This window comes from Schistocerca piceifrons, chromosome 6 (genome assembly GCF_021461385.2).
Source record: "Schistocerca piceifrons isolate TAMUIC-IGC-003096 chromosome 6, iqSchPice1.1, whole genome shotgun sequence".
Taxonomy (NCBI): Eukaryota; Metazoa; Arthropoda; class Insecta; order Orthoptera; family Acrididae; genus Schistocerca; species Schistocerca piceifrons.
In genome coordinates, this window is record NC_060143.1 from 265,298,067 (window position 1) to 265,324,192 (window position 26,126).

Genomic DNA, 26,126 nt, shown 5'->3' on the forward strand with positions numbered 1-26,126 from the left:
CTTTCGGAAAAGAATCATCCACACAATTCCGAAGATGGCAAGAGCTGACAAGTGCGAGAATTATCGCACAATCAGCTTAACAGCTCATGCATCGAAGCTGCTTACAAGAATAATATACAGAAGAATGGAAAGGAAAATTGAGAATGTGCTAGGTGAAGATCAGTTTGGCTTTAGGAAAAGTAAAAGGACGAGAGAGGCAATTCTGATGTTACGGCTAATAATGGAAGCAAGGCTAAAGAAAAATCAAGAAACTTTCATAGGATTTGTCGACCTGGAAAAAGCGTTCGACAATATAAAATGGTGCAAGCTGTTCGATACTCTGAAAAAAGTGGGGGTAAGCTATAGGTAGAGACGGGTCATATACAATATGTACAACAACCAAGAGGGAATAATAAGAGTGGTTTGAGAGTAAATCGGAGAAAGACGACGGTAATGAGAAGTAGTAGAAATGAGAACAGCGAGAAACTTAACATCAGGATTGATGGTCACGAAGTCAATGAAGTTAAGGAATTCTGCTACCTAGGCAGTAAAATAACCAATGATGGACGGAGCAAGGAGGACATCAGAAGCAGACTCGCTATGGCAAAAAAGGCATTTCTGGCCACGAGAAATCTACTAATATCAAATACCGGCCTTAATTTGAGGAAGAAATTTCTGAGGATGTACATCTGGAGTGCAGCATTGCATGGTAGTGAAACATGGACTGTGGGACAACCGGAACAGAAGAGAATCGAAGCATTTGAGATGTGGTGCTATAAACGAATGTGGAAAATTAGGTGGACTGATAAGGTAAGGAATGAGGAGGTTCTACGCAGAATCGGAGGGGAAAGGAATATGTGGAAAACACTGATAAGGAGAAGGGACAGGATGATAGGACATCTGCTAAGACATGAGGGAATGACTTCCATGGTACTAGACGGAGCTGTAGAGGGCAAAAACTGTAGAGGGAGACAGAGATTGGAATACGTCAAGCAAATAATTGAGGACATAGGTTGCAAGTGCTACTCTGAGATAAAGAGGTTAGCACAGGAAAGGAATTCGTGGCGGGCCGCATCAAACCAGTCGGTAGACTGATGACCAAAAAAAAGAAAACTACGTTGGCTACACTGTTGCCTCCACAGCACACACCCAGACCCTGTAAAATTCAACATACGCACTCACTCACTCATTGATTCATATGAACATATGATACAGAGAGAAAGGAAATTTGGGAGCACAAAATGTAGCTAATATGACCCAAATTTCGTTTCTCTCAGCGTCTAATTATATATATATATATATATATATATATATATATAAAAAATTCGATGCTAATTGGAAAAGCTAATACTGCAGTCCCCCCCTCCCCATGAACCAGGACCTTACCGCTGGTGGGGAGGCTTGCGTGCCTCAACGATACAGATAGCCATACCGTAGGTGCAACGACAACGGAGGGGTATCTGTTGAGAGGCCAGACAAACGTATGGTTCCTGAAGAGGGGCAGCAGCCTTTTCAGTAGTTGCAGGGGCAACAGTCTGGATGATTGACTGATCTGGCCGTGTAACCCTAACCAAAACGGCCTTGCTGTGGTGGTACTGCGAACGGCTGAAAGCAAGGGGAAACTATAGCCGTAATTTTTCCCGAGGGCATGCAGCTTTACTGTATGGTTAAATGATGATGGCGTCCTCCTGGGTAAAATATTCCGGAGGTAAAATAGTCCCCCATTCGGATCTCCGAGCGGGGACTACTCAAGAAGACGTCGTTATCAGGAGAAAGAAAACTGTCGTTCTGCGGATCGGAGCGTGGAATGTCAGATCCCTTAATCGGGCAGGTAGGTTAGAAAACTTAAAAAGGGAAATGGATAGGTTAAAGTTAGATATAGTGGGAATTAGTGAAGTTCGGTGGCAGGAGGAACAAGGCTTTTGGTCAGATGAATACAGGGTTATAAATACAAAATCAAATAGGGGTAATGCAAGAGTAGGTTTAATAATGAATAAAAAAATAGGAGCGTGGGTAAGCTACTACAAACAGCATAGTGAACGCATGATTGTGGCCAAGATAGACACGAAGCGCACGTCTACTACAATAGTACAAGTTTATATGCCAACTAGATCTGCAGATGATGAAGGAATTGATGAAATGTATGATGAGATCAAAGAAATTATTCAGGTAGTGAAGGGAGACGAAAATTTAATAGTAATGGGTGACTGGAATTCCACAGTAGGAAAAGGGAGAGAAGGAAACATAGTAGATGAATATGGATTGGGGTTAAGAAATGAAAGAGGAAGCCGCCTGGTAGAATTTTGCACAGAGCATAACTTAATCATAGCTAACACTTGGTTCAAGGATCATGAAAGAAGGTTGTATACATGGAAGAACCCTGGAGATACTCGAGGGTTTCAGATAGATTATATAATGGTAAGACATAGATTTAGGAACCAGATTTTAAATTGTAAGACATTTTCAGGGGCAGATGTGGATTCTTACCAGAATCTACTGGCTATGAACTGTAGATTAAAAGTGAAGAAAATGCAAAAGTTGGGAATTTATGGAGATGGGACCTGGATAAAGTGAAAGAACCAGAGGATGTACAGAGTTTCAGGGCGAGCATAAGGGAACAATTGACAAGAACGGGGGAAAGAAATACAGTAGAAGAAGAATGGGTAGCTTTGAGGAATGAAATAGTGAAGGCACCAGAAGATCAAGTAGGTAAAAAGACGAGGGCTAGTAGAAATCCTTGGGTAACAGAAGAGATACTGAATTTAATTGATGAAAGGAGAAAATATAAAAATGCAGTAAATGAAGCAGGCAAAAACGAATACAAACGTCTCAAAACTGAGATCGACAGGAAGTGCAAAATGGCTAAGCAGGGATGGCTAGAGGACAAATGTAAGGATGTAGAGGATTATCTCACTAGAGGTAAGATAGATACTGCTCGCAGAAAAATTAAAGAGAAATGATAGCCACTTGTATGAATATCAATGGAAACCCAGTTCTAAGCAAAGAAGGGAAGGAAGAAAGGTGGAAGGAGTATATAGAGGGTCTATACAAGGGCGATGTACTTGAGGACAATATTATGGAAATGGAAGAGGATGTAGATGAAGGTGGAATGGGAGATATGATACTGCGTGAAGAGTTTGACAGAGCACTGAAAGACCTGTGTCGAAACAAGGACCCGGGAGTAGACAAGAGTCCATTAGAACTACTGACAACCTTGGGAGAGCCAGTAGTGACAAAACTCTACCATCTGGTGAGCAAGATGTATGAGACAGGCGAAATTCCCTCAGACTTCAAGAAGAATATAATAATTCCAATCCCAAAGAAAGCAGGTGTTGACAGATGTGAAAATTACCGAAGTATCAGTTTAATAAGTCACAGCTGCAAAATACTAACGCGAATTCTTTACAGACGAATGGAAAAACTGGTAAAAGTCGCCCTTGGGAAGATCGGTTTGTATTCCGTAGAAATACTGGAACACGTGAGGCATTACTGACCCTACGGCTTATCTTAGAAGATAGATTAAGGAAAGGCAAACCTACGTTTCTAGCATTTGTAGACTTAGAGAAAGCTTTTGACAATGTTGACTGGAATACTCTCTTTCAAATTCTGACGGTGGCAGGGGTAAAAATAGGGAGCGAAAGGCTATTTACAATTTGTATAGAAACCAAACGGCAGTTACAAGAGTTGAGGGGTATGAAAGGGAAGCAGTGGTTGGGAAGGAAGTGAGACAGGGTTGTAGCCTCTCCCCAATGTTATTCGATCTGTATATTGAGCAAGCAGTAAAGGAAACAAAAGAAAAATTCGGAGTAGGTATTAAAATCCATGGAGAAGAAATAAAAAGTTTGAGGTTCGCCGATGACATTGTAATTCTGTCAGAGACAGCAAAGGACTTGGAAGAGCAGTTGAACGGAATGGACAAGTGTCTTGAAAGGAGGGTATAAGATGAACATCAACAAAAGCAAAACGAAGATGATGGAATGTAGTCGAACTAAGTCGGGTGATGCTGAGGGAATTAGATTAGGAAAGGAGACACTTAAAGTAGTAAAGGAGTTTTGCCACTTGGGGAGCAAAATAACTGATGATGGTCGAAGTAGAGAGGATATAAAATGTGGACTGGCAATTGCAAGGAATGCATTTCTGAAGAAGAGAAATTTGTTAACATCGAGTATAGATTTAAGTGTCAGGAAGTCATTTCTGAAAGTATTTGTATGGAGTGTAGCCATGTATGGAAGTGAAACATGGCCGATAAATAGTTTAGATAAGAAGAGAATAGAAGATTTCGAAATGCGGTGCTACAGAAAAATGCTGAAGATTGGATGGGTAGATCACATAACTAATGAGGAGGTATTGAACAGATTTGGGGAGAAAAGAAGTTTGTGGCCAACTTCACTAGAAGAAGGGATTGGTTGGTAGGACATGTTCTGAGGCATCAAGGGATCACAAATTTAGTACTGGAGGGCAGCGTGGAGGGTAAAAATCGTAGAGGGAGACCAAGAGATGAATACACTAAACAGATTCAGAAGGATGTAGGTTGCAGTAGGTAGTGGCAGATGAAGAAGCTTGCACAGGATGGAGTAGCATGGAGAGCTGCATCAAACCAGTCTCAGGACTGAAGACCACAACACAACAACACAATACTTCAGTGAATTTGAGTAAGACTGAATAGGAACAGACGTGAAGTACTAAATTAAATTACAAACAACTGATCCTGACAGCACGAAATACAAGTTAAATAGTATGAAACGAATTTAGCAGAGATATTCCATATTGACTCCGCTTTCCAGCCTCCTCTTCCTTACTTAGTACCGTCTTTCCACGTGAATTCACCATATTAATGCAGCTGTTCTCGTTTGCTCCAAAGCTGTCTACAGGGTGACCCTCTTCCTGTCACCATCCCTGCCGGGCCCCCAACCCCTACCCCCAGGCCGAAATTTCTGTACCTCACTGTGTATGTCCAGTTTTATTCACCATGTGAGAGCGTTTTAGATATTCACCCAGTCTGATGTCGGAAACTGTCTAAAAATCGCATCCATGATTGCCAGCACAATGACATTCGTCGTTAATCCAATGGGCAGATTTAATTTCTGGTCCGCAATACTAACGGAATCCCAAAAGCGGCTTGCTTACACGCGCGGCTATTCAGGACTGTCTACCAGACGATTTTGCTTGACCGTTTTGCACTTCCTGTCGATCTCAGTTTTTATACCACTGTATTTTATGTCCTGGCTTTACTTGATACGTTATCAGCCTTTCAGGATGCATCAAACGATCAAATGTAAAATTTGTACCAAAACACCGATAAATATAATTTTTTTCTTTCAAATGGGTCTCTAGCTTTGCATAGTTAACATCATTGTGGATATTTTTGAATTTTAAACTTCTTGTACCCTTACAGGTGATTAAATTCCTATGTCTATCATTAATAACAATACCGTTTTTTATACGGTCTCAGTTGAGATAGTAAGTTAATAATTTTGGAAAATATTACTGGAAAAGACAGAGATCTGTATAAATTTTCATAACATTTTAAAGAAATCTTGATGGCATAAAATATTTGTTTAAGTTATAACCGGTTTCAGTCCATCATCATCTGCAGATTAGTCTGTGTAACACAGATAATGTTTAACTTAGAGCGACACAGACACAACGAAAGTTAAAAACTAAGATGAGTAAAGTAAGGAGAAATTGATAAAAAGTTGAATAACGGAAGACGGTGAGTGGAGGCGGTGGGCGGAGCACGAACCGTATGTGCCAAGACACAAACGTCGTCTACTGAACAGTCTGTATATGCTATGTGTTAATTAGGGGAAGCTCAGCCAACGCCTCTTACATGACATGGATACTACAAAATGAAGCGAAAAGGAAGATAAAAACGTGTCAAAAATTGAGTTATAAACCGGAGTATCAGAATTAGAAATAATACATTAAATTACATCAGCATTACATGCTACTATGAGTAGCTAACTAGTAAAACAAAGATAAGAAGTAAACAGAAAACTAGTAACAATCGGGATGGGAACGATAGCTGCCCTCTATGGGGAGTAGGTAAAATTATAAAATAAATCATAGGAACACAATCGTAGCAGAGGTGGCTAAAAGTAATGCCAGAGTTTGCCGTGGGAGTAGCGTAAAGAGTATCGATGTGGCACGTTCGCAGTAGCAGACGACAGACCAAAGATCTAATGGCGATAGGCGGATGATTTCGGTCCCCATGGAGACGGAGTTCGGTATACTACAGACATATCGACAAGCGGATGCTGTCCGTCGCCATGGAGATGTATACACTTGGTGAGCCGCCACGAACTGATAAACATAAAAGTTACAGGTCTGTGACCCATCTGTGGTAATGCGTAATGCAAGCGTCGCGCCACAGTTGTAGTGGCGAAAAGAAGACAATACTGGGAAATACGGAGATGTGACCATCGTTGGACGAACCAAAGCACACAGCTTAGAAAGTAGTTGACCCGGATCTTCGGCATAGGAAAAATATTGTAGCGATAGTCTTGAAAACATCTCCATGACAACCGATGGCGTCAATTTTAATTATGTTACCTAGAATTGTGTTCCTACACATATTTGTACTGCCCACAGAAGACAATTACCGTTTCTATATACATTGTTATTGGTTTCAGTATATACTTTTTATCTTTGCTTTACTGATCAATTACTACTCATACCATTGGTTGATTGTTCCGTCAGTTCTTGGTAGAATATTTTCTACATTAAGCATGAAAACGCACACAACACTGATGTAATATTGTACAATATGTTGACCGGCGCAAGATTAGTACTCAGTGACCACACAGTTTCCTTACTCGCCACTTCCAGCTGTAGATACTACTCATAATCCCATCCAGGCCATGTTCTAAATTACCCCTTTTAACCAAATGATCCATTTCCCTTTATTTCAGTTACTATAATTTCTCTTGCGGCTTTGAGAACTTCACTTTGTTCAATCAATGCTGCCTCACTTACCTGCTTAACATCACTAGTACATATCATATGTTTGTAATTAAGGACCTAGTAGAGACGGGTAAGTGGAAGTAACCGAAAGTAAAGCTGTGAGAGGTGGTCGTGAGTCCTGCGTGGGTAGTTAGGTCGGTAGAGCACTTTCCCGCGAAAGGCAAAGGTCACGAGTCCTGTACGGCACACAGTTTCACTATGCCAGGAAGTTTCAAAACAGGGAACATTCCGCTGCATAGTGAAAATTTCATTCTGGGAGCGTTATTTTGACTGTCACGCCTCTGGAACATGTCACGAAAGTTTATTGTTCAATTTATTTCCTTCTATGAACAACTGTTGTAATTTTTATACTGTTAATTAGTTAATCTGTCATATTTCATTTTACTTAAATAATCTTACATGGCATTTACAACGACATAATCCCTCTTGCTTTATTCCTAAATCTGACAGTAACATTTTTCATCTCGTGAAACGGAGATCATCTGTAGATGAACTATTTTAAAATCTTTGATCCAACAAAACTCACATCTTCACGTACATACCTTTGTACCTGATGATGGCGTAACCGCAGAAAACATGGAACTTCCTGGCAGATTAAAACTGTGTGCCGGACCGAGACTCGAAATCGGGACCTTTGCCTTTCGCGGGCAAGCGCTCTACCGACTGAGCTACCCAAGCACGACTCACGCCCCGTCCTCACAGCTTTAATTCCGCCAGTACTTCGTCTCCTACCTTCCAAACTTCACAGAAGGTAGGAGATAAGGTATTGGCGGAATTAAAGCTGTGAGGAGGGGGCGTGTGTCGTGCTTCGGTAGCTCAGTCGGTAGAGCGCTTGCCGGCGAAAGGCGAAGGTCCCGATTTCGAGTCTCGGTCTGGCACACAGTTTTAATCTGCCAGGAAGTTTCATATCAGCGCACACTCCGCTGTAGAGTGAAAATGTCATTCTAGCAGAAAACATGTTTGTAAAATAAGTAATAAATACTGTAAGATATTACACCAGTGTTGTGTGAGTTTTCATTAATACTGCTCACGGCAGTTACTGGTCATGAAATTTAATGTATTATTTCCATTTTTAATATTTTTAATACTTAATTTATAATTCTGATACTTTTGACACTGTTTTATCTTACGTTTCGCCTCACTCTTCCCTGCCTATATCATGCACTAGGTGTTGGGCGGAGATTCTATTTAACACACAGCGTATGTACGATTTTCAACAGTAGACGTTCAAGCTTTTGCACATATGGCTCGTGCTCCACCCACCACCTTCACTCATTACCTAAAACTATACGTCCTTTCATTAATTCTGTTTTACTTTGTGGCTCTTAGTCTTTAACTTACATTGATTTTGTGTGCCTCTAAGCTGTAACATTATCTGTATTCCAGAGAATGTTGTGAATATGTGATAATCGACTGAAACTGGTTACCATTTTCGCAAATATTTCATGCGATCAAGACCGTTGGAAAAAATGAAAGAGTTTAGAAGTATTTGTAGCTGCTGTCTCCCGGTGGCACGATTCCACATTCATGTGTTGACATGTCTGACAACAGAGGGCATTCGGATGCACTTACGGCTGAAGTTTTCGCGTTTACGTGCTGGTCAAAGTGTCGAATTGTTTGTATCGTAGAAGAAAGCAGGCAGCTCTTAGCGCTGTACTGCAGACCGCTAGCTCCTCCTGACGAGCTCCTCAATGCCTGAGCTAGCGCAGCCCTGGCTCGTGTAGTGACGCACCCTCCCTACTTGTTGCAGCGCCGGACTCATGGGCGCCGCCGCGGCTGTCCTCGCCAGAGCCGGAGTTCGCGGCGCCCATCGGCAACCTGACGGCGCCCGTCGGCCGCGAGGCCGTCCTCTCCTGCGTCGTCGACAACCTGGGCAAGTACAAGGTGAGGCTCGCGTCGCGACTGCCGCCCTTCGAGGACCATCCACAAACCAGTGCATCTTTATTTGTAAAATTGAGTTAAAAATATTTATTGGCAATGGTAACTAGTAATCTCCCGATCACACTACACTAAATATATGCACAGAAAGGATTTATAGGGTAATCTGATAATGACAAATATAAAATACTTAAGTAATACCCATGATGCCATGCGGAGGTGGTGAGCGGAGCAGGTATCGTGGAGCCACGGACGGCAACTGCTGAAGACGGTAATAGAATTGTTCCCTAAATAACCACCGTCTGTCACATTCTGTCAGTAACAGCCAATCAGGCACGCGATACGCGAGAATTAAAATTGTTCTTTCACACACAGACATGAACACACACCCACACATCCCAAAATTAAGGTCTCCTATTTTTTTATAAGTACATAGACCTGTTTATTTCTACAATGGTTTACATCAGTTTACAGCTTGAACATTTAGCTAAACAGGACTCAGGTGACAACCAGTCGATGGCGGTGGCGGAGCGGCCAGCGGCCAAGATTTCGCGCCTTGGCTCACACTACAGTACAACCGAGTGGGGGTGGGAACTCGCTAGCATTAGCTTATGCATGGAACTGTAATCCAATAGTCCAGGTGCTGCTAGTCTCGGGTTCTTGATATGGGATGCCTCAGATTGTTGCAGGAAGGCTGTAACTTGTTCACGGGTGTCAAGTGCAGATGTGACAGGTTAAGATGTGAAACTTTAAGATGTGTGATCCCCTCTTCCGATGGCCAGACACGTTACTGGAAACTTGACGACGACCATGCCTGCACTCTCGTACGCATACAGTCCAATATAAAACCAATGTGTAATCGCATTGCCCCATAAATCTGGATATTGCACCATTCGACCAGCTGACCAAATGGATACAGTCCATAAGACCTCTTTCAAACTGTGGCTGGTGCTGATGTGGGCGTGTCACAAGAGTACAAAACATCTCCGTGTTCTTCACAGTGACCACTCAGTATCTGACGCTCTTCATGCCCGTTATATACTCTACCACTCCCGGTAAGAGTACTAATCACAAATAGCAGAGGTGCACTCTGGTCAGAGTTATACCTATCGGATGCAATTTTAATTGTAACCATTTACATATCTACCAATAGCGCTTACTAGTAAGAAGTTACCTTGACATCCATGCCTTCTAGGTGCTTCACGTTTTTCGATGAGGCAACTTATTAAAGAACATACATCAAGGACATTCTTTCTCATCACCTGTTATCTCCCATGCGACAGAATCCTGATACCATATTTCAAGAGGAATTTAATACAGAAATTCTCGGAACTGATGACTGGGCAGGGAGAGCGCAGCAGTTATGTGTGTAACATAGAGGTAGCCAATACTCTACAGACACAGAGTGATACGTAGGTACTGATGTATTTTTCCCTGATTTTCGCAAGTCATCAGTTGGTTGCATTAAAAAGTTGCTAAGTATTAGCTCTCCGTCTTCATGCCACAAGTGGCCCATCGGTGCCATCCGACCGCCGTGTCATCCTCAGCTTAGGATGTGGATAGGAGGGGTGTGTGGTCAGAGCACCACTCTCCCGGTCGTTATGATGGTATTCTTTGACCAGAGCCGCTACTATTCGGACGAGTAGCTCCTCAATTTGCATCACGAGGCTGAGTGCACACCGAAAAATGGTGACAGCGCATGGTGGCCTGGATGGTCACCCATCCAAGTGGCGGCCAAACCCAACAGCGCTTAACTTTGGTGATCTCACAGGAACCGGTGTACGCACGGCGGCAAGGCCGTTGCTTGCTAAATATTATCAAGGTGACATCAAGGTGACAATATCCCTTAAAAGGAATTATTTCTGTGAAAGTAACCTCGACTATTAGACGCTACCAGTGATCAAGAGCTTAATGTTACAGAGACGTCATTCTATACTGGAAAGAACACGGTATGATGGCCATAAATAGCTGTTCCACAACGGTCTACCACAAACAGCATTAAATACCTAGTGGCCCCCTCCTCTGACTACGCTGGGGAGGCTTACTCTCGCTTTTGTTGTAGGTACAGTAGTTCCCCTGAACAAATGGACCTAAAGTTTAGGCCACATGTTGGAACAACATTCCTGGATGCTGATGCAACAGAGGTTTAGCGAAGGCCGCTGCATGTACAGAAAGAAATGAACCGTTTAGCTTCCAGCAGAGGACGGCCCGAGCCCCACGAGGAAGACAGGCCGTGGTGCGTACGTCACAGCACGTGACACTGCAGATCTCAGGAGTGCCAGCAGCCGTCTCCAGCTGTGAGCGAGTAACTACACTACTGGCCATTAAAATTGCTACATCAAGAAGAAATGCAGATGATAAACCGGAATTCATTAGACAAATATATTATACTAGAACTGACATGTGACTACATTTTCACGCAATTTGGGCGCATAGATCCTGAGAAATCAGGACCCATAACAACCACCTCTGGCCGCAATAACGGCCTTGATACGCCTGGGCATTGAGTCAAACAGAGCTTGGATGGCGTGAAAAGGTACGGCTGCCCACGTGGCTTCTACACGATTCCACAGTTCATCAATAGTACTGACTGTCGTATTGTGACGAGCCAGTTGCTCGGCCACCATTGACCAGACGTTTCCTATTGGTGAGACATCTGGAGAATGTGCTGGCCAGGGCAGCAGTCGAACATTTTCTGTATTCAGAAAGAACCGTACAGGACCTACAACATGCGGTAGTGCATTATCCTGCTGAAATATAGGCCTTCGCAGGGATCGAATAAAGGGTAGAGCCACGGGTCGTAACACATCTGAAATGTAACGTCCACTGTTCAAAGTGCCGTCAATGCGAACAAGAGGTGACCGAGACGTGTAACCAATGGCACCCCATACCATCACACCGGGTGATACGCTAGTGTGGCGATGACGAATACACGCTTCCAATGTGCGTTCACCGCCATATCGCCAAACACAGATGCGACGATCATGATGCTCTAAACAGAACCTGGAATCATCTGAGTCCGCAGCTGGTGGTCGTGCGGTAGCGTTCTCGCTTCCCAAGCCCGTGTTCCCGGGTTCGATTCCCGGTGGGGTCAGGGATGTCGCTGCCTCCTGACTGGGAGTTGTGTGCTGTCCTTAGGTTAGTTAGATTTAAGTAGTTCTAAGTTCTAGAGGACTGATGACCATAGATGTTAAGTCCCATAGTGCTCAGAGCCATTTGAACCATTTGATTCATCCGAAAAAAATAACGTTTTGCCATTCGTGCACCCAGGTTCGTCGTTGAGTACACCATCGCACGCGCTCCTGTCTGTGATGCAGCGTCAAGGGTAACCGCAGCCATGGTCTCCGGACTGATAGTCCATGCTGCTGCAAACGTCGTCGAACTGTTCGTGCAGATGGTTGTTGTCTTGCAAACGTCCCCATCTGTTGACTCAGGGATCGAGACGTGACTGCACGATCCGTTACAGCCAAGCGGTTAAGATGCCTGTCATCTCGACTGCTAGTGATACGAGGCCGTTGGGATCCAGCACGGCGTTCCGTATCATCCTCCTGAACCCACCGATTTCATATTCTGCTAACAGTCATTGGATCTCGATCATCGCGAGCAGCAATGTCGCGATACGATAAACCGCAATCGCGATAGACTACAATCCGTCCTTCATCTAAGTCGGAAACGTGATGGTAAGCATTTCTCCTCTTTCACGAGGATTCACAACAACGATTCATCAGGCAACGCCGGTCAACTGCTGTTTGTGCATGAGAAATCGGTTGGAAACTTTCCTCATGTCAGCACTTTGTAGCTGTCGCCACCGGCGCCAACCTTGTGCGAATGCTCTGAAAAGCTAGTCATTTGCATATCGCAGCATCTTCTTCATGTTGGGCAAATTTCGCGTCTGCAGCACGTCATCTTTGTGGTGTAGCAATTTTAATGGCCAGTGGTGTATTTCAGACAGGTTTAGTAATGATTAACTGAGAACTTTAAAGCATAAAAGTTTTCGATAGTACACTACACAATTAAGACCCATAGTGGAGTACCTTTTCGATTAAATATTGATTTCCCGTGGACCTTGAACGAATCCAAGCATTCGCGGAGTGTTATGGACAAGCTTACTAGTGTGACGTCATAAGTCCGTTGCAGGGCCCGTACATCTCATCAGCCCCGGAACGGCCGACGCGACACCCGGCCATTTTACACGACTGTCGACCAGCTGCTGCAGCTCCGCCTCGCTGACTGCGCTGCAGCTAACTGCCGCCCGTGTCTCGCCAGGTAGTGTGGCTGCGGGCGGACGACCAGACGCTGCTGTCGCTGCAGGACAAGGTCGTGACGCACAACAATCGCGTCGCAGTCTCGCACGACCAGTTGCGCACCTGGCGGCTGCACCTGCGGCAGCTCAAGGAGGCCGACCGCGGCTGCTACACCTGCCAGATCAACACGAGCATCATGAAACAGCAGTTCGGCTGCATCGATGTGCACGGTGAGTAACGCTGTCTTACTGTGCACTCCAGCATGGATACGTAGACAGTAGTTCACAGACACTACTCCTGTCCCATAGTCTAATAAAAAAGATATCGTTTCAGAAAGATTTTCACGATTTCGCAAGACTCTGTCTGCTAAGAAGGCGAAATGGCATACTATTGGTTAGCTGTATTCGATACTGAGCTTTATCTATAACTCCCACCATGTCAGTCAATACATCAGAAAACTGCGTAAACATCTTCGAAAGCTGTTCGGTCTCCCTTTTCTCGAAATAACAAACAACACGAAATTCAGCAGAATTACTGAGAATGTTATTACTGCCTTCGATGCAACTGTGGTCACATAATCGATAAATCTTACGTGGCTGAAATTGAAAACTGGACTTGTTGTTGGAATAATCAAGAGCCAAGGTATCCCCCGTAATAAAACCACCAACTAGAAAGAGATTACTTCATAAAAAGAAACGCCTGCAGTCGTCGTTTTGGTATTATTTGATTAAGTTGCAACCAGTTACGGTAGTTACCAAGTTCCTGGTAGTTGACGATTGCAGACAAAACACCGTTATTACGGTGTTCTACAGAAGCTACTTCATATATGTTGGCCACTGATGGAATCGTGTATGCGATCGGAGTCCACTCCCTCAACCCAGTTTAAGGCCTGAAGATGGTGTACTGAGTCACCGAAAATGGCTGTAATGTGATAAAACAACATCAAAACGACGGCTACATTTTATTACGTAAGTGAAAGGCCGAAGTTCCGTAGACCCTCGATCACAAGAATCAACGTGCGAAAACTAGCAAAAGGTTAGAAGTCAAGCCACTGGAATCATGAAATTTAGTGGTCATGATAACCCCTGAATTCTCTCGCTTTCCCACACATGCCTGTTAATGGCAATATCTATCCGCTGATGGTGCAGCAGTTCTGATTGACCTGTTACAACTTAGATAACTCACAGATATCGCGGCACTTCGAAAACCAGTCATAACCGAGGATAGCTGCTCCCTGGGTCCACAGCTCACAGCTTCATAATTAAAAGCTATGCACATGAATGTGGGAAACTGTCTTGTAACTGCCCTTTCAGCAAAAATCCTGATCTTGCGTCAACTAATGTTTCTTTGGCGTCAGCTTTCCCGGAATATCTCTCATCCAGTTGGACGTTATTAAAGAAAATTTCCTGGCCTTCTACAACAATACCAGTTTCTGCTGTTGGTGTACCCACAGAGTAATAGAAACGGACTCGCTAGCCTGATACCTAGCATCGAGTTCCTCATCCCAAAACTGAATGCTCTCTATACTTGCCTCAGCTTCCTCGAGGTCAGCAAGAGCACTAGGCTTCTCAGTAAATAAAATATGTAAATGATCTTGAAGTCACATTTCTTCCAAAATGATACTCACGGCTTCCGCTAACGTGAATTTTAAACTTAGTGCCGAAATGGCCGTCCGGATCTGCTCAGTATTCTGCACAAGCGTCTCATTATGAACCTGTGGTTTGGAGCTTCGCTGACTGGTTAACCTTGCATTTATCCTAAGAGGCCGAAATTATGGTTTCATTGATGCTGTTGGGGCTCTTTCGCAAGTTCATCACATTATTGGTTCTATCAGTTAAGATAAGGCAGTTTGATTGACATTTACTGATGATTCATTAATTTTAAGGTATTTCTGGGGCTCATGAGTATATGAAGGTATTCGTCCTGTATATTCTGTGTAAAAATGTTATCCTAGTGTTTAATGAACTATTTTTCGAATGTTGTGGTATACGTTAGCCGCTCTGTGCCAGGCGAGACGCCCGAGGTTTTGTCCTCTTAACGATAAGTTATTTAGACTGCAATAACGGTTAGTTCAAAACAAATTTCAAAAACAAATGCTCTTTCAAGCCTACTATTGAAAGCTTCACTTTTCTTGACGCATTTCTCCAGACAACACAAGAATGTCGTAAAGCCGAAATGTAGTGGAATTTTTGTTTTCGTTTAGGTGCAGTAAACATTGAGAATACCGTCTAACTATTCATATCTTTCCAGCAATTTAAGCAGAGCGTTTCCCTTCTTCATGAAGTTCGTATTTACGGAAAGTAGCGTAAATCTTAAGCTGTTTTATTCATAAACATTGCACCAGTAGTTTGTATGCATACAGTCTGCGTACATTAAAGTTAGACTAATAGCTACATTTTATTTTGAATAACTTAATTAACAGAAACAGCAGTTACTTAAGTGCTGAATTGTCGATTTAGGCGAAATAATTTTGTTACGTTATATCGTACACCCGAAACGCTAAACGTTAGCCCAAAATTTTGTAGTTCATGAATAATTAAACAATTTTGTCTAATATAAAATGTGTAAAGTGATTTTTTCGTGCGCTTAATCTGTGTAATAACGCGTGACAAGTGTCTATGTTGTTGTAGGGTAGTCATACAGGGATCTGTAAATGCAGTTTGTGGTCTGCAGTTCCACTGTGGCGATTGTAGTGGGGACTTGAATGGGGAAATCAACATATCTCTCCCATGGAATCGCTCAAACTCAGTGAGATGTTCGCCAGAACAACAATCAAGTAAGCCTTATTGCTGCCCCTTTAATTATGCACGAGCGTGCTGTAATTAAATGGCTCCAAATTTTTACGTGAAGGCTGTTGAGTCTATTTCAGTAAAACTCTCTATCTTTCATCTCTACATATTTGTTTCTCAGCATCGTCACCCAGGTGAGGATCACATTTTTTTCGCAGTGAGAGACCAATTTGTTGATACTGTCACCGTATAACGTTTGACTTCGTTGAGTGGGCATCAACTTCATCTCTGCTTGCACCGTTTCATGACTATTAAAGTGAAGTCCTTGAAAGCGTTCTTTCAGTTTTGGAAACCTATGAAAATGGACTGGAGCCAAGTCGGGACTGTATGGAGGAGGATCAGTGACACTGAATGCAAGGCGTCAGATTGTTGCAGATGTCGTAGACTTTGTGTGTGGTTTAGCATTGTTATGCCAAAAAAGATGGTGCTCCATGTGAGGACGAACTCCTTTTGCGGTTAGAAACTCGATTACAGCACGCTGTTTCTCTCGCACTGAAGTAGTCACTTTTCACACCGCCATGATACGCGCTACACTTTGGAGCCCTGTAGTGGCAGATGTTGCAACTTGCATCAGCGAAGCGGTTAAGTCGATCAAGTAGTATGCAGGTAGTATGCACGACAATGAAATGCTGGGTGTTTGCAATTAAACTGACAGTGTTCTGTGTGCTGCTGCAGTGCGGGCTGTATACATTGTAGGATGCTGCACATCGGATGTATGTTCATTAACCACTATGCTCGTGGAGTGTATCGAAATAAATAATAGTTCCACTTTCTGCCAAAAAGGGAAAATACGGCTCTGTAAGCAGTCAGAGCCGGTCGGGGAGGCCGAACGGTTCTAGGCGCTTCAGTCGGGAACCGCGCGACCGCTATGGTCGCAGGTTCGAATCCTGCCTCGGGCGTGGATGTATGTGATGTCGTTAGGTTAGTTAGTTTTAATTAGTTCTAAGTTCTGGGGGACCGATGACCTCAATTGTTAAGTCCCATAGTACTCAGAGCCATTTGAACCATTATTTATTTATTTATTTATTTAACCTGGCAAGATTAGGGCCATCAGACCCTCTCTTACATCTAACCAGGCATTCTACTTATTTTACATTTATACGTTTTAGTAGGCATGTTAAACTACATCTAGTACAAAAAGTGAAATAATCAATTAGAAAGGTACACCTGGAAAAATACATACATATAGAGTCTATATTTGTAGATCATCAGTAGTGTTATAATTAGACATTATTGAAGAGACAGATTTTAGATAGGAGTGCTGGCAGCAGGGAGTATGAGGGAGACTCATGGTGAAGGGAGGAGAAGAATAGAGAGACATGATGAAACATAATTAAGGAAATATAAAGGAAAAGATGATTGCGTGGCTAATAGAGATAGATGAAGAGGAAGGCATCTCAGGAGCAAGATAGGAGACGCTAGCTTTGCTATTTGACTGATGAGAGGATTGGCCTTGTACATTAATTTTGTGGAGAACTTTATGAGGTTGATAGTAGGAAATGCTTCAACTTCTTCTTAAAAGCAGCTGGAGATTGAATTTTGCGCAAGGTAAGGGGCAGTTTGTTCCAGAGGCGGACAGCGGCAACTGAGAAGGAGTCTGCAAAAGTTTTTGTTTTGTGAGTGGGTACAGTTAGGATACCAAGTAAGAGTGACCTCGTGTTTCGATGATGATGGCATGACAGGTTTTTAATCTTTGAAGCGAGGTACTGGGATGCTTGCGCGACGAGTAGTCGGTGGAGTAGACATAGAATGTGGTAGTCACGCAATTTGTCCGGCCGCAGCCACCCTAGCTCTGAGTATGAAGCACTAACATGATCATATCGGTGAATGTTGCAGGTGTAACGCACACAGGCATTCATGGTTAGCTCTAGCCGTCTTTTGTTTTCACTACTCATGCCTTGTTGAATCACATCACAATAGTGGAGGTTCGGTAGAACGAGTGCTTGCACGAGCTGGCGTTTCACGTCCTGTGGAAATATGTTCCGAAACTTTTTGAGAGTATAGAGACAAGCAGACGTCTTTCGGCACACTGCGACTGTATTCTCCGCCCAGTTGAGATGCTCATCCAAAGTTACACCCAAGTTCTTCACTGTTTTCTGATACGGTATTGGAGTACCGTCGAGCGGAATAGGAGGTAGCCGTTCGCGGAAATGTGAACTTATTAATTTCTGATGGGCTATTAAGATTACTTGCATCTTCTTTGCATTTAGTTTAAGCCCCAGTTTTTTCGCCCATGTCACTACTGAAGACAGATCATCATTCATCTGAGCTATTGCAGTGTTTACATCTTCAGGTTTGACGCTTAGGTAGAGCTGGAGGTCGTCGGCATAGAAATGATATTTACAGGAGGACAGAAACGACGAAATATCGTTGACATATAAAGAAAACAAAAGTGGTCCTAAGACTGATCCTTGTGGCACTCCCGAGGAAACATGTTTCCAGGAAGATTTTTCATTTACGCAGACAACACATTGCTGTCTGTCTTCTAAGTAGCTTTCAAACCATCTCATTACACTATCAGAGAAATTAAGCTGTTGCATTTTTCTGAGCAATATGTCAAAGTTAACAGTGTCAAAAGCTTTGCTGAAGTCCAGTAGCGTCAATATTGTTGCCTTTCGATTGTCGATGGCATATTTCAGGTCATCAATTACTTTAATTAGAGCGATGTTTGTGCTGTGATGTTTACGGAAACCGGATTGAAATTTGTCGTATAGGCTGAATTCATGCAAGTGTTCAGTAATTTGGTCATGAACAATATATTCAAGTGCTTTGGAAACAGCTGGCCGTATGCTAATTGGTCGGTAATCACTAGGCGGTTGCGGGTTTTCGATCTTAGGGATGGGTCGAATTAGGCTTCTTTTCCATGCAGTGGGATATATTCCGTTCACGAGGGAAAAATTAAATATGTCAGTTAAGATAGGTACTAAGATATCGGCAACATTCTTAATCATGGTTATACCGATACTGTCGTTGCCTATTGCATCAGAAGAGATTCTCATTATTGCTTTTCTTACCGTATTTGTTGTTACATGTTTTAGAAGGAAGGTATCGTTGTTAGTTATCCTGTTTGGGGATTCTTGTGGGCGGTAATTATCACTCGTGCGGGTATTCAGAGGTGCAGAGAAGAATTCATTTAATTCGTTAGCTGACACATGAAAAGTAGTTTCCGATTTTGCCTTTCCGACCCCCAAGCTACGGAGATTCTTCCATAGAGTCGTGGGCATCAGATCGCTGCATACAAGGGAGCGAGCGTGCCTGATTGTAGCATTGCGAATGCATTGTTTCACTCTGTTCTGTAGCTTTCTATATTCGTCGAAACGCTCGGGTTTAGGATCTGCCTTGAAACGCCTGTGGGCAGCATCCCTATTAGTCATCATTTGACGTAATTCAGCTGTCAGCCATGGAGCAGGAGATTTTCTTACACGGATTGTGCGCACAGGTGCATGTTTGTCATAGAGGGCAGTGAGTTTATCACCAAGTTCATTAATTTTGCCGTCGATCGTAGGTTCTCTGATTATTTGATGCCATGAGATTTCTGAGCAATCGGCTGTTAGAGAGTCAAGGTTAATACGTTTCATGTTCCTACAAGTTATGTAACGCGATTTGATCCTTGGGGGCTGCACAGAGTAGGACAGGAATATTACATCATGTGCTGAGAGGCCAGGGGCCGATGTTTGACCAACATCTCTTACTTTGTCAGTCTGTTTCGTTGCGATTACGTCTATAAGAGTATGACTGTGCGCCGTATGGTGTGTAGGTTGTAATGGAAGAATGTTCATGCTATTGCAACTAAACAGTCTTCTTAGGTTTATTGCGGAGGGAGTGTCTCTTAGCAGGTCAAAGTTCAAGTCACCCATTACGATGACATGTTTGTATTGACACTGAAGTGAATGTAATTCCGACTGGAAGGAACTCATTGAGCTTATTTTTGGCGGCTTGTACACGACGCCAGTCAAGAATTTCCGACTTCGTATATTTATTTCAATGAACATGAATTCAGCCTCTTTTTCTTCAGCAGGATTTGACGCACATACGACTTTCGCTTTGAGATCTGTTTGTATATACGCGCCGACCCCGCCACCTCGCTTTTTTTATCTGTCTGCCCTAAGAAATGTGTACCCTTGGAGATGAACAGATGCAGAGGATATGTGTGGTTTCAACCACGTTTCGGATAAGAGGATTACGTGGTAGTTTAGTTGGTTGAAGAGGAGGCTAATTTCTTCGTAATGTGCAGGTAAAGACTGGATGTTGCAGTGAGCTGCTAAAAGCTCTGATGCGTTCCGCTGAGCAGCCTGGAGTAGGGTGGCAGACTGGTTTGTCCCTTTGTTAGGCAGTACCTGCCGCGAGGGGCACTGGCCGGTGCTTCCGCCAAGTGACATAACACTGGGGTGTCCGAGATTTTGTGCGCCCTGTTTGTGACTCCGCGAGTGCCGAAAGAAAGGCGACTGCAAGAGATTTCCTGAGGTGGCGGGAGTATAGAAAATGGATTAGTGGTATTCGGTGCAAGGAGAATATGACCAAAATAGTGAGGGCTGTGTGTCACTGCGTATCCTAAGTCGTAAGAGGAGAAATGAAATTATCATATTTGAAACAGCTTAGGGTGGAAATAAGGGAAAGGGGAGTGATTTAAGAGGCCGATGCTGCCAGCAGACAGAAGCAAGCTTAATTATCGTAGGAAGCTAGAATTAAACTGAAATTTACTTAAGTGATACTGGTAGTGATTATCGTAGGAAGCTACAATTAGATTGAAATTTGCTAAAGTGATACTGATAGTGATTTTTGTTATGAACAGTTTAAACCGAAGAGATGGGTGATTAATGAACTAAAGGGCACTCTAATAATTTCAATAGAACTACTACAGAATGGAAGAGAACAAACTGAGAAAATGATAAAAGTATTAGCAGTAACTAAAATTAAGAAATGGGTAGAGCTACAGACACAAAAAAATAGTAAAAAGTTAATACAGTTACAAAAACAATTAGTTGAAGGTACAAACATGGGTAAAATTAAAAAGTTAATACAATTACAAGACTATATCTGAGTATAGGGCTGTTACAATTTGCAAATGGTGTTAAGTTTGCAGTTTTGGCTCGAGTAGCTTCACTTAATACTATTCAGTTCTGTCATGTTTGTGACTGTCTTCTTTCCAGCTGCTGCCTTAATGATTACTCTGCCATCCTGAGTCCACACATTGTGAAGACCGAAATGGGATATGGCACTGTTTAAAATCTTTAACCGTTCGTGTGTCAGATCTTCCCTTATTGTTAGCCCTGTCCTTGCTAACTTCTTCATCTGGGTAAAGATCTCTGCCCTTTTTCGGTATGAGACAAATTTAATTATTATAGGACGAGGTTTGGTAGCACCTGGTAGTTTTCGTCCCACCCAATGGCTCCTGTCAATGTCTGCCTTGGTCACTTCAACGCCTAATTTTTCACGCGCAACCTGTATAAGCAGGTTGTCTGTGTCTTCTTCCTTATTTTCTGCTACTCCAAACAGTCGTAGACTATTTCGCCTTTGGTACTGATCTAGCTCGTCTGTTGCGCAGATAGTTTCACTTCCAACTCTCGTGCTTTTTTCTCGTATTCAGACACAGATTTTTTTAGTGCTGTAATTTCGGCAGTATTGGCCTCAACAGTTTCACGCATTTTGGCCAATACTGCTGCCGTAACAGTATCTGATATAGTGCCCGCTATCAGATCGAGATTGACCTTATCGCGAAGCGCAGCGTTTACCTCAGAGCGGACCAGCTCCGCTATACCGGGAGCCGCGGCCACACGTTCCTCCAAGAGCAGGCCCGCCGCACCTGCTGCTTCCCCGCTGCTGGACGCGCTGCTGTTGACTTTTCTGTTTACCATTTTCTCGAAGATATTGGCGGAGCACAGAGAAAAAAAATAGCACTACTGCACAGAACACTGTTGTTTACACGATTTCCACTTGTACTAGACAACGCCACCTCCGAGACCACCTTCGAATTCAACTAAATTTCGCGAGCCGAACTTAACACGTGTCACACTGCAGCCGCCATGACACGGATTCACCACAGTCAGAATGTGAAGAGTTTCCTGTTTTGACGTCAGTGTGCTGTTTGTCTCTTGGCAGCGGGTGTTTATTTCTTCTGTGAAGTGACTTTTGGTTCAAAATGGTTCAAATAGCTCTAAGCACTATGAGACTTAACTTCTAAGGTCATCAGTGCCCTAGACTTAGCAATACTTAAACCTAACTAACCTAAGGAAATCACACACATCCATGCCCGAGGCAGGATTCGAACTTGCGACCGTAGCAGCAGCGCGGTTCCGGACTGAAGCGTCTAGACCCGCTCGGCCACAGTGGAAGGCGTGACTTGGTGTTAAGGATTAAGAAGGTTGAAGTTTTCTGTACGAAACACAATGGCTATCGAGAAGAAAGTACATGCACCGCTGGTAAAGTTGTTTCATCCTAACGACAGCAATAGAAGTGCTGCATTCCAGGAATATCGCCGACATGTTCAGAATGTATACCAAATGGTGCCACAAAACACACTACTATGCCGTGACTCTCCTCTTCGATATTTGGCAGTTATGGAGGCTGATCAAAATTCTTTGGGCGACCGAAGTACATTTTAATCTACACGTAACCGTGAACGCAAAGAATTGTCACATGTTCTACAGGAACATCTGCTGAACTCAACTTACTTGACCATCAGGTGTGGTTTCTCAATCTCCTTGATTCTTCTTCCGTTTTTCTTCGAGAAGATGACACCTCAGAGGCCTGTTACGTGTACAGTGATATCTCCTCATTATAAGGACCTCCTTGAGCAACAATTGATTCCAGCATTGCAGGAACGCAACTTTATCTGCTACACTACTTTCATTTAAGATGGGATGACATCACATGTAGATTGCCAGGTGAGAGATATGCTTCGAGATACCTTTGGTAACGACCTCATCATCTCTAAGCAATTTTAAAATGTGTTGCCTTCCAGATCCCCGACCAAAATCCACGTGGCTGCTAGTTGTGGGAATACCTAAAAGATCGTGTCTATCAGGAATGTACCCAGACTCTCACTAATCTGAATAGCATGCAATGACAAATCGCTCTCATTACACTGGATATGCTGAGAGGAGCTGTCGGCCATGCCGTGTTACAGATGCAACTTGTTGATAAGTCCGGAGACTATGTTGAAAACAGATTGTAACTTATGACAATATGCTAATGAACACGCCAGAACCAACGTTATCGCGTGTTTCATGTTACTTCCCTGCACCCACTCAACATTCTGACTGCTTACAGCGCCATGTTTTCACCTGGCAGCAAAAGCTGAACTATTACTTTTTGGCGTACTCCGCAAGCGCACCTTTAATTAACAAATATACAACGTTCCAGCATCATGTGATGTATATAGCCTCCACTGCAGTTCTCAGAACACCGTCAGTTTATTTATAAACACGCGGTACCACAGAGGATTATGAGAACAGAATAAAAAACACGAAGGCACTAGTTTCAGCGCTGAACAGTATTACGTCGTACCACATTATCTTACCAAGAGGTGATACACACACACACACACACACACACACACACACACACACACACACACACAGACACATACACACACACACACACACACACACACACACACACACACACACACACATGCACATGCACACACTCGCACAAACACACACACACATACACACACACACACACACACACACACACACACACACACACACACACGAACTCACACTCAGTGCAGAGCAACTTTAAGAGAACGTGGATATATAGAGTTCTAATACAGGCATTATCATTTTCCATATCGCATTCGAGAGTGGATTGACTTGGTACTGGAGTAGTCAGAGGCTACAGAGTAGCACCAATAACTGTGACAGTAGCGTCTGCACCTGTCAGCGCAACACCGAGAATTTCAGATCAATCTGACCACCATCAATTTTCGCTGGCATCGCAGACTTAATTAAGCAAATGGCAACTTTCACATGCTGCGTCACATAAAAATTAATTACAAAAATCTACTGAATACAGTATGTGCATATGTAATGTAACAAATGTACCAGACGCCACCTGTTGGTAATAGTGTTGTAATTAATAAAAATTACGTGCATTCTGCCAACCAATTTTATGTGAGGCAGCATGTGAAACTTGCTGTATTTGTACGGGTTACTCCCGTAACCGAAACATCAGGTACATTCTGGTACATTTGATGTTGATTAGATAGGATAAAAAAGGCTCGCATTCGTGAAATAATAAATTAGTATCATTATCTTTACAGATCTACGTTTTAGGATATCTTACTGTTCCAGTCACGCGTGGAGCACGGTGACAGTGATTGCTTAAATGCGTTCGAGTGCCATATAACTAGTCTAATCTTTTCCTTGCTGTTACCGTGGGAGCGATGTATAGGGATCTGAAGTATATTTCCAATTTCTTGACTTAATGCAGGTTCTTGAATGTTCACATTAACTTTCGCTGCGTACCTAGAATCATGAAGCCTCTGCCAGTTCCGATTGTCCAACATCACCGTAACGCCCTCTCGTGAGTGAAACAAACTCACCATTCCCGCTGCCGCATTTTTAATTTATTCAATACCCCATTTCTCGTCTGGTCAGTCTCCTCTGTACACTACATTTTCCCAGTATCCAACCAATGCAGATTTGTTCGTCCAGACATAACAACGCGCGAATTTGGGGAAGTATTAGATTGATTAGGTCCACGGAGAATGAGGATCTGACGATTGGCTTCTTGATTTATATAGTAGAGTGAACTAAATATAATACAAAACTACAAACATAGTCTGTATTTTTGAAAGAAAAGGAGTAACTGTTAGGAAAAAATTGTAAATGTTATGGAGTATAGGTCATCTTAAAATAACACTCTAGTTAATTCGTTCAAGTTAAATTGCACATTAGAAAAATAAGAACTGTGTATCATTCTTTGGCCTGAAATTCTTAAATATAATATGGTTGATCCAAAATATCATACACATGTTATATTGTTATTGTAATTACCAGACAAAACTACAATCGGCTGGCCATAACTGTGGGTTCTCTGATTTCTCTTATTGAGGGCACATCGAACTAAAACATATAAAATATTAGTTCACGTTATTACATGAAAGATAAAAAGGTTTACTTAACTTGATACAATCCTTTGCCACAGGAGTGCTTAATAGTTTAAAACTGCCATTACTATTGATATGGTAATTAACTAACTATTCTCTTAATTTACAAATACACTATGTAAGAAAGATACATAAAAGATAAGAACTGTTTTTCATTATTATATGAACAACAACACGACCATTAAACACAAAGAAGATTACTCGTTTGATGCTTCCTACCCAGCAGCAACATAGAAGATCGGCTATTTCCCCGTCACAACACTCTCATTAATAAGAGAAACATCTCCTTCAATTAATTAGGAAACTATTTTATTCTTGTGCAAAGGCTTTGGAGACATAGCTTCTGGGTCTTTTTCCTAAAAATTTACCCTCTGCTCCATCTATATGTGCTGGATCGGTCATAAATACTGGATCTGGTGTGGGTTCTCCAAAGCGATCATCATCTATGCTATTGTCACTCTTCAAAGAGATGTCTAAGTTAGAATCCATCTTCTCATTTTCATTACTTTTTTGTTTACTTATCACTGCTTTGGTCACAGGCATACCTTTCTGGCTCTCCTGCTTTTGACCTTCCCCTTTTTTGTTCACCTCGGGGTGTTGTTTTCGGCGGTTGTGTTCCTGGCATATAGATTGGGCGGCAACTCGCAGTACACCACTGTGTAACAGGAGGCTGAGCCTCAGACGACAGTGTATGACTTATAGAATGAAATGTCTCATATTTTGGAATGGAGCGTTGAGTTTCGTGGACTTGGAACACTTCCACAAGAAACACATGGGCATGTATTTCTTCCTCTATATTTAAGAGCACAATGAATTCAACACAAATGGTTTTCGTTGCCCGTCGCAAAGAAGTAACAAACTTTGTAACCAGTTCCTAACAGGAAAATAAGTCAACAAATTAATGCATGTACTTGTAGTACAAATTATTGGTTCAGGAAACAACACAATGAAAGCTTCTACAAACAGAGTTCGTTCTCCACTAGTTTGAGTACTAAATGTTTAAGTCCTTGCTCTCTTTGAGCAGAGCACATTGACATAGACTAACGTGTAGTTACGAGCTGTTTCCACAGTCTTATCAAATGAATTTGAGAGAATAGCAACAGGACTTGGAGTACGTTGCAGAGGTCCCTTGGCGTCAAAGGCGGAATGAGGTCAAAG

The 26,126-nt window shown here is 42.7% G+C and overlaps 1 protein-coding gene across 1 annotated transcript in view; it reads left to right on the forward strand.

Annotated features, from left to right (window-relative positions):
* Positions 1–6,248: 6,248 nt before the first annotated feature.
* The window catches only part of LOC124803266 (lachesin-like), a 231,005-nt gene continuing 211,127 nt past the window's right edge, over positions 6,249–26,126 (forward strand). Inside the window, exons 1-3 of the mRNA XM_047264450.1 lie at positions 6,249–6,267; positions 8,693–8,826; positions 13,087–13,294. Of these exons, the coding sequence (XP_047120406.1) occupies positions 6,249–6,267; positions 8,693–8,826; positions 13,087–13,294 (361 nt within the window). The remainder of the gene's footprint in view (positions 6,268–8,692; positions 8,827–13,086; positions 13,295–26,126) is intronic.